This window comes from Nanorana parkeri, unplaced genomic scaffold, assembly GCF_000935625.1.
Source record: "Nanorana parkeri isolate BGI_ZX_2015 unplaced genomic scaffold, ASM93562v1 scaffold910, whole genome shotgun sequence".
Classification (NCBI taxonomy): domain Eukaryota; kingdom Metazoa; phylum Chordata; class Amphibia; order Anura; family Dicroglossidae; genus Nanorana; species Nanorana parkeri.
Genome location: NW_017307178.1, coordinates 353,226 through 368,917, shown reverse-complemented (window position 1 = coordinate 368,917; position 15,692 = coordinate 353,226). Strand labels below are relative to the sequence as shown.

At 44.1% G+C, this 15,692-nt stretch overlaps 1 protein-coding gene across 2 annotated transcripts in view; it reads left to right on the top strand.

The window, feature by feature from the left end:
• INO80 (INO80 complex subunit) overlaps positions 1-15,692 on the top strand; it is a 74,969-nt gene continuing 59,277 nt past the window's right edge. For both annotated transcript variants that reach the window (XM_018566046.1, XM_018566045.1), the window contains exons 1-6: positions 1-180; positions 8,361-8,551; positions 11,186-11,352; positions 11,819-11,886; positions 14,675-14,827; positions 15,035-15,155. In XM_018566046.1, the coding sequence (XP_018421548.1) occupies positions 8,409-8,551; positions 11,186-11,352; positions 11,819-11,886; positions 14,675-14,827; positions 15,035-15,155 (652 nt within the window). In that variant the 5' untranslated portion in view covers positions 1-180; positions 8,361-8,408. The remainder of the gene's footprint in view (positions 181-8,360; positions 8,552-11,185; positions 11,353-11,818; positions 11,887-14,674; positions 14,828-15,034; positions 15,156-15,692) is intronic.

Genomic DNA, 15,692 nt, shown 5'->3' with positions numbered 1-15,692 from the left:
GTAGCTCGATTACTTTTGCCTGGGTAATGGCGCCGCTCCCCCCCGCCATGGCTCCCTGTCTCTCTGCTCGCTCAGAGAAGGAGAGTGGCCGCTGTCTGCAGGAGCTAAGCAGGCCGGGCTCGCTCCGAGCAAGCCCCGACATCCAGCGGCCCGAACCGGCGCCGGGGGAGGAGACCTGAGGTGAGGCCTTGGGGGGAGCGGGAGGAGCCGAAATGGCTCCTAAAGCCATGTAATGGAAGCAGCTGCCGCATACAAAACGCGCTGCGTCACACGGGCCCTGATCAGGGCGAGGAAGCTGAGAGAGGAAGGACGATTCGGGTTTCGTCGTTGTAGGCCGCGGTGTTTGAGGGGGTAAAGGGGACCGTGTGACACAGCACCTGGAAAGGGGGGCCGAGTGGGAGGAGAAGCAGGGCCACACGGGAGGGGGCATTCATTGTGTGTTGCACGCCGCCGGTTACATCACACTTCACCTTAACAGTGCAAAAAAGGAATCCAGAGGATGATGTCTACACACATTTCTCAGCATGTATAATCCGGGACTGTCCACTTCTCTGTATATACATTAAAGGGACAGGAAATAAAAGGAGATTGTTCTAGTAGAGGTCACATGACAACCGACGATGTAAATAAAGTAAAAAATACATTTTTATAAACCCCCCCCCCCCCCCCATTTGTGTCCTATTAGGGAGATTTCACTTCCTGTCTGATGGCCACAACAGGAAGTGAGCAATTCCTTAGTGGTCAGCAGGGTCACCCAAACTAGTCTCCCCATTGTAAGATTTCCACTCTATTCCTCTTCTGGTGACAACCCTAAATTTGGGGTTTTTTTCAGTGATAAGTCACCAAGACAAACTGAGGATAAATCCTAACGGGGCAGAGAACATAATAAAACCTGACAGATGTCCTTACCTCTGTCCAGACTTCTAGCTTCAGCAGGGGTGTAAAATGTAAAAAAAAAACTACTTGTCCAAGGGCTAAAGGGGGGGCCCGATCTACTTATCCCTCATGACAATCAATTTGTCTCAACACTAAAACATTGTTTTAATCAAAGCTAGGGATGCACCAATACCATTTTTTCGGTATCAAGTACGAGTACCGTTTTTTGCTTTCGGTACTCGCTGATACTGCGTACTGGTGCTTCTGTTGGCATGGAGGCGGCTTGCTGGGCAGCAGGTAATGACATGCCACCCGGTTTCCTGATTGCCAGGGAAGCCGGCTCCATGTTGTTAGGCTGGCCGGCTTGATTGTGATTGGCTGGGAAACTGGTGTTCTATCAAAAGTTCCAACTTATCGAGTTCTCCAACTGCCTGACTTCCGGTTTCGTTGGAACGAAGAAGTTTGGCCAGGAAAGCTCTTCTGCACGGGCGCAAGCTGCTGCATTGCCCTATACGCATACACCACAGCATGAAGTAATAAAATGAACTAGGATCACAGTAATCCAGCACGTTATTAATCTCAGGTGCCCCACTCAAGCGGTGGCCATATTGAGTGGGCACCTGAGATTAATAACGTGTTGGATTAGTGTGATCCTAGTTCATTTTAAAACTTCATTGCTGTGGTGTATGTGTATAGGGCAATGCCGCGTCTGGCGCTCGTGCTGAAGAGCTTTCTTGGCCAAACCTCTTAGTTCAAACTAAACCGGAAGTCAGGCAGTTGGAGAACTCGATAAGTTGGAACTTTCGATAGAACACTGGCTTCCGAGCCAATCGGCATCGAGCCGGCTTCCCGGACAATCGGGAAACTGGGAGGCGGGTCATTACTCGCCGCCCTGGTTCCTGATTGCACGGGAAGCTGGCTTCCTGTTCCACCTACGGTACTGCTGGTCAGAGGAAATCATCTGACTGTAAGTTCCGGTATTGGAACATTTGGGCGAGTACAAGTACATCTCTAATCAAAACCGTATTTGACTGTGCTAAATAGCGCTTCTCATTGGTCAACGCGGTCACCTAACCAATGAGTGCCTGCAATTTGCCCAGACAAGATCGCTGCTCGTTTCATACAAGTGATCTGTTCAGATCACTTGTATGAAAATGAGCGGCGTGTCCACACTGTACAATTAGCTCTGCTTGTCCGATGCCAGGCTAAATGTACAAAAAAAACGACTCGCCCGGCGCCCGAAACTGCATGTCATGGGCGTCGGCAATAGGAATTCCATGCCACTGCTTCAGTTAAATTTTAGGTATAAAGTAACTTGGACTTGAGAATGACTTGAAGCGAATGTTTATGTAGAAGTCCTCTAGCCAAGCACTCGCAGGGAACGCCCAGTACAATGTATTGATGCCAGACCACAGAGTGTTTCACAAATATACGTTGTTCCTGTGAGGAGCAGCGTCACATGGGTGGCTAAGGCACAGTAAAACAAGAGGCGGGTGATTCATGTTCTTACCCCCCACACCTAAAGTGGCACTCACTCATATCTGTACATATGCCGCGGTAAAGTTCATACAGCAGGTTTGACAGGCAGTGCTGGTTGCCAAACACAACCATTGCAGTGAATTAGACGGTGCGTGGTGCAGTCCCATTGGCTGCAGTGGTCGTGTTTTGCAAATAGCACCGCTTGCCTGAGGTGTGCTGTATTGCAGAATTCCCCCGGGATCCAAGGAAAAAAAAAACAGGCATGCAGGAGGTGGCAGTGTGGTCTGTAAAGGTGCCCATACACTGTACGATTATCGTACGAGAATCGCTGGAAATCCAGCAATCGTACGATAATCGCACAGTGTATGGAAGGCGTGCAACCGTCTCTACTGTATGGTCGCACATCTTCCGTCGAACAAGCAGGCTGGAACACCCGCCGGGAATCGTACGATTGTCGGCGAATTAGTGGCCTGCTTGTTTGAAAACTGCCGAACGGGCCGGTGTGCGCACACTGCCTGTTCAGCATTGCAGTCATCGGAAGCCCGCCCCTCAGGGGGGCGGGCTTCAGATGATCGCAAGTACGATCTGCATGTCCAAGATAGGCAGATCGTACGTTTTTTTTTAATTACTTTACAACTCTCGCAAGACAAAAGTCTTGCGAGGGTTGTAAAGTGTATGGCCACATTAAGCCTGCAGCAAAGTCTACTGACTGTGATCTAAGCCTTACGGTAGTGCACCTTGACAACAAGATTTACCAAGAGTCTAATGTGTTTAAATGTGAGGCCAGTAAGTACATAAAGGTGGACCTAACCTCAGACTTAATAGGTTTATCAGCACTCAGTAGTAGCTCAGCCTCCTGTGATAGCCAGTCAAGTTGGAGAGCGGGTACAAGCAGTGATCACTGAGTATAAATAATTGAGGACAGAGTATGTTTACTGTGTCCTCAGTTATGAATGAATGGGAAGTGATCTACATCACCTCCTGTTCATTCATAATTGTGGTTATAGTAAACACACTATGTCCACAAGTTATGAATGGACAGGAACACTCAGTATAGAGAATTCCTGTTCATTCATAACAGGGGCTGCAGAAAAAGAGATTGAGGGCTCTGTATTTTCAATCTCTTTTTCTATTTTAAAAGGGAAATATCAGGGATCTGTTTAGACCCCTAATATTTCCCGAAGCCCCCAACAGTAAAGTAAAAAATAAAAATATTTAATAAACAAATAAAAATACAATATTTTAAAAAAAAGGTTAGCAAAAAAAAATATTTCGGTTTCGGCCTTACATTTTTATTTTCGGGTTTGTTCCGATTTTGACATTCATTTTGCTGAACGTATAGTTTTAACAAATCAATCAGGCAGCGGGTTTCAGCAAATAGTGGACGGTAGCCAAATATAGTCTTTTGACCCAAAAATGGACTAAAGCCAAAAAAATGTTTGGCTTTGTTCTCTTCTAAATTTAGGATTACATTTCAGTGTAAACATCACCTAACAAAAGAAAGGACTAATAGTTTCACATTGTCTGAACTATACTGATCCTTCCTAATCCTCATAATGTGGCATGCAACTGCTGCCCACATCTGACTCCCCTACTGAATTTAGCCACATATCCAGATACACTATATTGCCAAAAGTATTGGGACGCCTGCCTTTACACACACACGAACTTTAATGGCATCCCAGTCTTAGTCCGTAGGGTTCAATATTGGGTTGGCCCACCCTTTGCAGCTATAACAGCTTCAACTCTTCTGGGAAGGAGTCCACAAGGTTTAGGAGTGTGTCTATGGGAATGTTTGACCATTCTTCCAGAAGCACATTTGTGAGGTCAGGTACTGATGTTGGAGGAGAAGGCCGGGCTCGGAGTCTCCGCTCAAAATCATCCCAAAGGTGTTCTATGGGGTTTAGGTCAGGACTCTGTGCAAGCCAGTCAAGTTCCTCCACCCCAAACTCGCTCATCCATGTCTTTATGGGCCTTGCTTTGTGCACTGATGCACAGTCATGTTGGAACCAGGAAGGGGCCATCCCCAAACTGTTCCCACAAAGTTGGGAGCATGAAATTGTCCAAAATGTCTTGGTATGCTGATGCCTTAAGAGTTCCCTTCACTGGAACTAAGGGGCCAAGCCCAACCCCTGAAAAACAACCGCACACCATAATCCCCCCTCCACCAAACTCTACACTTTGCACAATGCAGTCAGGCAAGTACCGTTCTCCTGGCAACCGGCAAACTCAGACACGTGATTCGTCACTCCAGAGAACGCGTCTCCACTTTTCTAGAGTCCAGTGGTGGCGTGCTGTACACCACTGCATCCGACGCTTTGCATTGCACTTGATGTAAGACTTGGATGCAGCTGCTCGGCCATGGAAACCCATTCCATGAAGCTCTCTACACACTGTTATGCCAATCTGAAGGCCACACGAAGTTTGGAGGTCTGTAGCTATTGACTCTGCAGACAGTTGGCGACTTCTGCGCTCTGTGCGCTTCAGCATGCGCTGAGCCCGCTCTGTCATTTTATGTGGCCTACCACTTTGTGGCTGAGTTGCTGTTGTTCCCAGTTGCTTCCACTTTGTTATAATACCAGTGACAGGTGACCGTGGAATATTTAGTAGCAAGGAAATTTCACGGATGGACTTATTGCACAGGTGCCACGGTACCACGCTTGAATTCACTGAGCTCACTGAGAGCGACCCATTCTAAAGGTGCCCACACACCTTGTGATAATCGTACGATAATCGTGGGAAATCCCGCGATCGTACGATTATCGCAAGGTGTGTGGAAGGCGTGCAACATCTGCTACTGTAAGATCGCAAGACTTTTATCTTAGGAACATGTTCGAAAACCCGCCGAGAGTTGTACGATTGTCGGCGGGTGTGTGGCATGTTCGTAAGATAAATCCGGCACGGGCAGGTGTGCGCAAGCGCACACTGCCCGTTCAGCATTGCGGTCATCATTGCAAGTACGATCTGCCTGTCCAAGATGGGCAGATCGTATGTTTTTTAAATTACCTTACAACCCTCGCAAGACAAAAGTCTTGCGATGGTTGTAAAGGTGCCCATACACTGCACGATTCTCGTACGAGAATCGCGGGAAATCCCGCGATCGTACAAGAATCGTGCAGTGTATGGCAGGCGTGAAACCGTTTCTAATGTACGGTCGCACGACTTGTATATCGAGCACGTTGGAAAACCAGCAGAGAATCGTACGATTTTCGGTTGGTTTTTAACATGATCGAGAGATCACTGCCGAACGGGCCGGTGTGCGCACACTGACCGTTCAGCATTGCAGTCATCGGAAGCCCGCCCCTCTGAGGGGCTGGCTTGCGATGATCGCAAGTATGATCTGCCTGTCCAAGATGGGTATAAGGAGGAGATTCAAAGAAAAGAACACCTTGCTGAGTGTAAAGTTTGTGGTAAAGGGAAAATCTAATTCTGAAGGCAAATATTGCACAAGTGACGAACCTATAGTTAAAAATACACGTATATTCCAGCAAGAGGATTTTTAAAACCCTCCTTAAAAAAAGCATAAAAGAAAATAAATGAGAGATTAAGGTTTTTAAATGACTTTCACATGCCCCAGACTTAGTGGACCTTTACCGCCTTTCACTAAAAATCATAACAATATGCAGCTCTGCATGCTGATATGAAATCATCTTACATTTATTCGTTAAACACATAGAGTTTATACACTTGCGGGTCCTCTTTGGCACAAATGATGTAATGTGCCCAAGCATTGCATCCTGGGAAAGTTACATCAGCAGAGCATTGCTGGGAAATCTCATCTGTAATCTCATGAGATCTCAGGGAAAGACATTTTCCTCCGCTGAGATGATGTGCATGATCACATGTCCTAGTCACCTGTATCAGAGTTCAGGGAAGTGAAGGGAGATATAATAATTTGCCCTTAGTAAATATGGCCACTGTGAGAAGACTGGAAAGTAAAAGAAGAATACAAAGCCGGCAATTATCTAGAACAGAGGTCCCCATCCTCTTGGCTGCAGACTGGTACCGATTCGTGGACTGTTTAGTACTGGGCTGCAGGTTTCTGATTGAATACTGTGCCCGTTAGAAATCTGCACCCGCGCGTCACTTCTGGGGGCGCGGAGGGGACGTTGGCTGAACGCCCAAGCTCAGAGCCACTGCTCCGGTCCAGAAATGTAACTGGCAATTGGGGATGTGCGGGGAAGCAGGTCCATAACATTCACAGCTGCAGCAAAAATGTACACGAGTGCCTGTGCGATTTCCCTGCACAGGCGCTCGCGTGTTAAATTTTGCCATGGCTGTGAATGCTATGGACCCGCTTCCCCACACATGCAAAATGCATCTAGGCATCCTAAAAACATGGCCTGGCTCCTGGAAGAATTGTGAGTATTGCACATTTTAGACTGCAGTATGTATATTGTTTTCTGTCAGTTTGACTTATATTATGTAGTGTAGAGAGAATCAGAAAAGTACAACATTTCACTGCATTACTATGTAGAATGCAGAGCCGGCATATCTAGATCATAGCTACCCACATGTATGTACATCATTACAAACTGTATAGAAACAAGTGGACCTCTTCTTCATGTCATCTGAATATACTACAAAGATTACAGCTGCTTTCAACTGGAATATAACATGGGTGCAAAAAATGAAAAAAGGGCCTCAGTCATGAAGGGGTTAAAGTAGGGATGCACCGGTACCATTTTTTCCAGACCGAGTACCGATACTTTACCTCAAGTACTCGCCGAAAACCAATTACCGATACCTTTTTGTAGTGTCACATGACAGTTTTTCTAAAACAATACAGACCAACGATTTTAGGACAGTGCTGGAGCACCAGAGCCCAGTTCCAGCTGCAACCGCTGATTCTGGTAGGTCTGCCACTGACTCCAAGCTGTAGAGGGACTACAAATCCTTGCAATACATTCTATAGTAATGCAGAATATCACCAGGTATAGAGGATTACAAATCCCAGCAATACATTGTACAGCAATGCAGAATACTATACGCTAGAGAGGACTGCAAATCCCAGCAATACATTGTACAGCAATGCAGAATACTATACGCTAGAGAGGACTGCAAATCCCAGCAATACATTGTACAGCAATGCAGAATACTATACGCTAGAGAGGACTGCAAATCCCAGCAATACATTGTACAGCAATGCAGAATACTATACGCTAGAGAGGACTGCAAATCCCAGCAATACATTGTACAGCAATGCAGAATACTATACGCTAGAGAGGACTGCAAATCCCAGCAATACATTGTACAGCAATGCAGAATACTATACGCTAGAGAGGACTGCAAATCCCAGCAATACATTGTACAGCAATGCAGAATACTATACGCTAGAGAGGACTGCAAATCCCAGCAATACATTGTACAGCAATGCAGAATACTATACGCTAGAGAGGACTTCAAATCCCAGCAATACATTATACAATGCAGAATAATGTAAAGCTGCATACATGTGTTGCTCACGAGGGCTGTGCGGCATCTCAGGAGGCTGTGCGAGGTCTGACCAGGGCTGCATAAGGGTCTCACCAGGGCTGTGCGGGTGCGGGTCTCACCAGGGCTGTGCGGGGTGCGGTTCTCACCAGAGATTCCTCACAGGCGGAATGCATTTGGTGTCACTCCGGCTCTGACAGGAGCCGGTGCTACAGAGGAGGTATCGGCTTATGCGGCTCCGCTCCCTCCGGTGCTGCCTCTAGCGCTGGCTTTGTTGGCACCGCTGAGTCTCTCCTGCCTCTCTGCGGCTCTTCATGTTCCCCCTTATTCCACCACCGGCCCTGGGAATGGTCACAACTAGGTCTTATTTTCGGGGTAGGACTTATATTTTAGCAATTCCCCAAAATAGCACTAGGTCTTATTTTCGGGGTTGGTCTTATTTTCGTGGAAACAGGGTAGTTGTTATATATTTACCAGTACTGAGGGAGGACATTTTTAAAGTCTTTTTATATTATAAAATATCTGAATTTGACTTTGTTACTGTAAGAACGTTTGTTTGTTTTTTTCCACAGCCTTGAGCTCTGTGAGGCTCACGTTCTGTATGAGGAGAGGTTGAGTCTATGGCCGCAGAGCTAGAAGCCACAGAGGATGGCTGTTCCACAGACCTTGCAAAGCCCCTCTACCTCCAGTATCTGGAGCGCTCCCTACGACTGGACCAGTTTCTTCGCCAAACATCTGCTATATTTAATAGAAACGTCTCCAGGTATTCACCTGCTTGTGAAGAAATTCTGTTTAACCTCACTGAATTGCTTCATGAAAATGGATACAAATAATTGCTTATAGATAATTATTTTGCAATTTTTAATTAGTTTGCTTTTGTGTGACATTTAAATGAACATTCTGTTTAGAACTGGTTGTAAATCATATTGGAACGATTTTATTTGAAATAGAGTATTGCCAGGGAAACCTACGTAATGCTGAAATCCACAAATATAAAAAAAAATCAGATATGAATTAAAATAGAACTATGGGGTGACTTTTTATCCCATAGTTCTCTTTAGGGTCACAGAAGCACATATACTAACATCCTCCTGTGACCCAAAGCTCAGTATATAGTGAGCTACTGCCCGCTATACACTGAGAGTGCCGCCGCCGGGACGGATATCGACAATACTGTCGAGATCCACCCAGCTGGCTGATTGACAGCGGGCTCTGGCTAGCTCGAGGCAGAGCCACCTGTGCCCGCCCTCTCCCCCATCCATTCCTCCTGTCAGCGCTGGGGGAGAGGGGAGAGGGGAATCCCTGTGGGCAGCGGTGACTGACAGTCACCGCTCTCTGCAGGGAGATGATCGGAAAGTGAGCGAGCGACGGTATGTGTTCGTTCAACTTCCCGATCTATAGAGTCGATGTGTGACAGTTTCAATGTCACACGTCGGCTCTAACTAAGGATGAGTGGAAATCACTCACCTCATAGTTCTCCTATATTATATTTGAATATATTTTATATACAGAAAGTCTAAGCCTTCATTCACACCTGCAGCAGGAACCCCTAATCTGCCATTTACAAGTGGCAGCTTAACAATCTTGTGATAGCCGCTTCTTTTGAATGCCGGAACACCTCATGTAATGGTATGGTATATGGTTACATGCGGTTAGGAAGCAATCACTATGCCTGGATGCACGATCAATGCGTCCAGGGTTAGGGATTGATTCCTAACCGCATGTGATCCTCTTACATATCAATACACGCGGTGTGACATCATTCTGCAGCTTTCAAATGCAGCGGCTGTCACCCGATCATTAACTTGAATGGATGACAGCTTCCACTTGTAAACAGCAGATTAAGAGTTCCTGCTGCAGGAAATTGCAAGTTCCTGATGCAGGAATCCCTAATCGCACATAAAATATAGGTGTGAATGGAGCCTTATTATCTAGATCTGTCTTTATTAGCTTCCATTAATCCCCTCCATAGCAGTACTCAGACTTGAAGAGGGAGAGGTAGTACTGTTAACCAGTCAGACTCTATGACATTGCACAGTGCTGTTAGTCTGATAGTGAGAGCCTTTTGGTAGCATGAAAAAAACAGAGCGATGAACTTACTGTGCAGGCAACATGCTGGGAATGGTTCAGAGACCAAACTCTTCTTTAATTCCACTGGAGCAAAGCAAAGGATACCAAAGCTAGCTATGCTGCCCAGTGGGCGACCCAAGACTTTTCAAGTAAAGTAAAGCTTTGTGGCAGCTTCCCGTTATATATTTCAGTGTTGAATATACTGTTTTATGTATAATGTTTGCTTGGAGATCAGCTTAAAACTGTACCTGCAATTAATGCAAACTAGATATGTCAGAATATAATTATGCGTTTGATTATTCTTGGCTGTAAGAAAGAACCTAAAGTTGGTCATTTACAAATGACATCAACTACAAAAGTGCAGTAGCCTATATCGGAGCAAAAACTAAGCCTCTCCTCTGTCCAAAGCCTGCCCTTACAGCATGGAAACAATCCAGACACTGCCAAAGGTTTCCAACCTGGCCGTCCCATACAAAATAAGCTATCTTTCATGGAAATTAGGAATTGTTGCAGTTAAATCATTTCAACAGTTTTTAGTTCACACAGAGTAGTGGAAACAAAGAAATACAATGAGGGGAATTTATCAAAACTGGAGCAGACAGAATCTGGAGCAGTTGCCCATGGTAACCAATCAGCTTCTCTCTTCAGTTTGTTCAGTTAAGATTTGAAAATGAAAGAGAGAAGCTGATTGGTTGCCAAGCACAGCTGCTCTAGATTTTCTCTGCTACAGTTTTGATAAATCCCCCTCACTGTTTGTTACCAAGCTGCAATATTTAAGGGCCTGTATCCTTCTTGGTTGTACATCCGTGTGCATGTGTGTGGTTACACAAGTACTGGCATATATACCTGTGGACAATCACATACAACCATTGATTTGTATGGGCTTTTGTACACAGCACCTGTGGCCGCTAGCAGGTGAAATGCGCCTGAAAGTTATGTTGTGCTGCCCCAAGTGTCCATGTGCAATGAGCCTTTAGGTGAGTTTTACATTGCTATACAATCTATGGGAATGCAAGACCTACTTTAAGCAGGACACATGCAAGTTAGAAGGAGGACAACTGCAGGTCACGTGTACCTGTCAGTGAATCCTGAATGATCTCAGAACAATCTGAAATGCATGTCACACTAATGCCATCGACACAAACCCAAAGCTCATCGACACAGGCCCTGAATAGTGAAACCAAATGTTTATAACAGTTTAGAATGATTGTAAATTGCTGGATATTTTACACCGTAATCGGAAAACCAGGAAATCTAGTCAGGCAATGCTCATTTTGTATCATGTTCTGGATCTTTCTTTCACCTAACATGCTTCCACCATATTCAGTGATGAGAGTGAGGATGGCTTGGATGAGACCCCCCTGCTTACCGAGTCTGAGGATCCTTCCATGCAGGTGAAGGAGGAGCCCATGTCACCTCTGCTTGGAGAGCTGTCAGGAGATGGTAATCCAGGACTGCCTCCTGTTCACTCGCTCAATGGAGTCCTACAAACAGGTTTGTAAAAGTTGTAACTCCTTTATGCATCCAGTTGTGAACTCCATTCCATATTCTGCATTTTAATCACGCCATATTTTCACTAGTGCACTCCGTGAACAGTCATCACTCTAAAAAGTGAATGAAATTGTGTGTATCCCCTTCGGTATGAGCTGGCTGTTAAAAATTGCAGTCACAGTACAACTTGCAACTAATAGTGGTTATTGTGGTTAGGTTTTCATAAAAATTTTTGTCTCTTTATTCTGAATATAAAAATAAGGCACTTTTCTGCATTCTTTCAGTCACTTGTTAAAAAACAATAAATGTTTAGAAAAAGAAAACCATGTGCCTAAAATGTCAGTGGTCACCTAGAAGACTATTATTTCAATTGTTGCTCTTATTCTTATTTCTTCTTATTATTATTGTTGTTCTTATTTTTTATTATTATTATCACAGAGGAGCTTACAATAATGTTTTCTCCCTTTAGAGCCAAAATTTGAGCGCGGAAATTTGTATAACTTTTCAAAGTTAAAGAAAAGCCGAAAGTGGTTAAAGGTGAGTAATGATGTGACTTCACTTCATCAAATTAGATCTCTCTTCTATGGCAAGATTCCCTTAACCAGCTAGCTTCCTCATTTTGTAGATTAACATTGTCAGGCACAGTACCTAAGCCAAGAGAATGTTTATCTATGTTCCGCATTTGACTGCTGTGAGAATGCCAAGGTACATGCTCCCAGCTATCATACTGTGCTGCCTCTGACTATGCTCTGGTTTCTACTGATTACTGGCAACCAGGCCCGGCGCTGCCATATAGGCAGGTCAAGCAACTGCTTGACGGCGCCAGCGGAGCGGAGCGTTTGGGGGGGGCGCAAGATGGCCGCGGCGGCTCTGATCACATCTGTCAGCGCTCCCTCTCTCTCCTGCAGCTACAGAGCGGCCAGGAGGAGAGTTGGAGCCTGGTTCCTGATCATGTGACCTTAATGACACCTATAAAAAAAAACCCTGAGCATTGTATTTTTTTGCATTTTTATGTTGTGTTGCTCAGCCAGAAAGGACCATAGAACCTGCAAGAAACACAAAAAGAAGGGTTACTGACAACTGTACCTCGGCTTATATTCGGGACGGCTTATACTCGAGTATATACGGTATTTCTCTTATGGCAGTTATCATTCTAAGCCAAGCTCACTGATGCATAAAGTTCTAAGATTATTTACTGCATACATATTCCATGCTGGAGACTCAGAATGTAGTTAAGTATGCCAATTAAATTTTCAGATGTAGTTCAGCATCAGGTTTGGATTTGTGGCTAGTTTGGACTATGGCCCGTCTAGGTACTTTAGTGTAGTCGCAGATAAGACTTCCCTCTCGGCTAAATATTTATTAGTTCACTGATTTACTTTAACTTCCTCTGCATATCACACTCAGAACATTAACATTATAAATTGTCTGACGTATTGGCTGGACGTTCTTATTGTTACCATTCCTGGATAAGAAGGAAGCATGACTGGTGGTATATTACATATGTGCGGGTATTACCAGTTACCTGGGTTTATTGCCATCAGCATCATACGTATATTAACTTGAGTATATTACCCTAAATATACCGTAGTTAAATATGATCTATAGTGCGGTACAGTTTATAACGGGGATATCAATAGAATATAAAAACAAGCCATCAGTAGTGGGAAGAGAATCCTGCTCAGGTAGAAATTGTATGAGGTCTTTTGATGCATTCCTTAATGCTTTTTAAGGTATATCTAAATCACACAACAATAATGTAATATATTGCAGCTTACCAGTCTTAGTGATGTTGTGACTGCATTCGTTTTTTTAGACCACATTTCCTGTCCTAGAATGTCAACACTTACTCACTGTGCTGTATCTACGGAGGAATAGCATGGTCACCATTGGATCCCCTCCACTGACTTACACTGCAAAGTCCTCCTCCTTTTCTTCATCTTCATTACATGATGGCTAGGAAAGTTGTTAAAATTGTTTGAGATATGTGTTCAGCACACAGGAAGTTAAAAGGACACTATCAGAATCAATAGGTCTTTTTCTGTACTTGCAGGAAGTCTATATAGCCTTAAAAAACTAATGCAGCCATCCCATCTAAGAATTGGTAAGCTGCAATATATAAAAATGTTGTTTTGGGGTTCAGATCCTCTTTAAAGTGACATTAAACTCATGAGTTAAATATTTAAGATGTATTCAAGTACCTTAACTATTAACAAAAATGTATCTTATTTGTGAATCACTCGGCTGTAGATCCTCAAATCATCTCTGAATTAGTGCCGACACTGTCCTTCCTTCTGGAGGGTGGCTACTTTTGTTCCCCATGGTCCCTGTGTGTGTTATAAAGTAGTCACCACTCCAAGCTCGCTCCTGTGATGGACTACAATCTCATGTTTAGTTTACTAATTTGTATTGAAGTTATAGTGTATCACGGGAGTGAGCTTGGAGTGGTGACTACTTTACAACACACACAGGGACCACGGGGAACAAAAGTAGCCACCCTCCAGAAGGAAGGACAGTGTCAGCACCAATTCAGAGATGATTTGAAGATCTACAGCCGAGTGATACACAAATAAAGTACATTTGTTAAAAGTTAGGGTACCTGAATACATTTTTAAGATTGAACTCCTGAGTTTAGTGTCACTTTAAGCGATGCAGATGATTGTCTAATATTGCTAATTAGCAAAAGAAAGAGTAAAGCATTACTTCAAATTATTTGCAGTTAAGTTAAACCGAGACTGACTTGATTTGCAATGAGACCCTTGTATGTAAACTAACAGTGCTAGGGGCCATATAAACATGTCAAAATAAAGACACAAATCACAGTAAAGCGCAGTACATTTGAATTTATACCAGTGCTAGGGTTCTTCTCTAGATGTATGGAGCCCCATGCAGCCCCTCCTACTCTTACAGAGCCTTTAGTAATTGCCAATATGTTGTACATATTAGCAGCATTGCAGCGTCTGCTCTCATTCTAGATATACACCCACAGAAAGCAATGCAAGTATAGGACAAAAAAAGAAAAAAATGATTTTTAACAAAATAGTGAGATGTTTGGCTAAGGTAACAGTGAATAATCACACACATTTGGACGCACACTGCACTTTTTATGGTTTACTATCTGATGCATTATTTGAACACCAAAGATGACCTAAAAGTACATTTGGATGGAACATAAACGGTACCCAGTTTATGTATCAGTGGGTGCTTTGATCGGTGCCTTTTATATTATTGATTTTTATAAGAGGTATCTTGACTACAGCGATGCAAAAAATTCCAATTTTTAGAGTTCTGTGACTTTGAAGTCATCCTGATGTGTTTGTTTCAGAGTATTCTGCTAAGTGACGATACCAGTGATTCAGAGTCAATGAGTGATGACGAAGAGGATGACTACACTCTTTCTAAAGAGGAGCTTTACAACATGTTGAGGATTCACAAATACAAAAAGCTTCACCAGAACAAATATCACAAAGACAAAGAGGTACCTTCAAGAGCGCAATCCTTTCTACTAAAACCTTAGTAATAGAATTATGCGAGCCTATGGTTGTCATGCCTCCAGCTCTTTATGTTGTCTTAGAGTTTCCCATCCTGATCTATTTATTAGTTGCTTTCTTCTGAACTTTTAGCCTCATAATGCTACCCATGTCTGTCATTTACCGTGTTGTCCTAATCTTCTTTTGTGGTGCAGCTGCAGCAGTATCAGTATTACAGTGCAGGCCTCCTGTCCACCCATGATCCATTCTATGAACAGCAGCGTCATCTCATAGGGCCAAAAAAGAAAAAAATCAAAGATGAAAAGAAATTTAAGGGTGAGTGTATGAAATCAAATAAGCATGAAATGTCATCCTATACCAGCAGGTTGAAAGAAAAGGTTATTATTTTAGTTCTAACTTTATTGACAAGAAGCACCACAGGTGTAGTCATGGACAATTTATTTAGGGACAGCCTTACCAAATTGTATGGATGCACCGATTTCGGTATTGAGTACCGATATGTTTTTTTCCATTACTCTCCGATACCGGTCCCATTAAGGAAGCCGGGTGGCTTCTAATGACTCACCGCCCGGCTTCCTGCGCTGCCCGGCTTCCTGATTGGCCAGGAAGCCATCTCCGTGCTCAGCTGGTGATGAGAGAGCATGGAGCTGGCTTCCCGGCCAATCAGGAAGCCGGGGGGCGAGTTATTGCCCGCCCCCTGGCTTCTTGATTGGCTGGGAAGCCGGCTCCATGCTCACTGTTGATGAGGAGGGATATCTATAATAACGTCAATCACGGCAGGACTTGGTGAAGGTAGAACAGTTAATCACTGATTTACGGCTAAAGTTGAACAGTGCAGAACTGGGCTTAGTA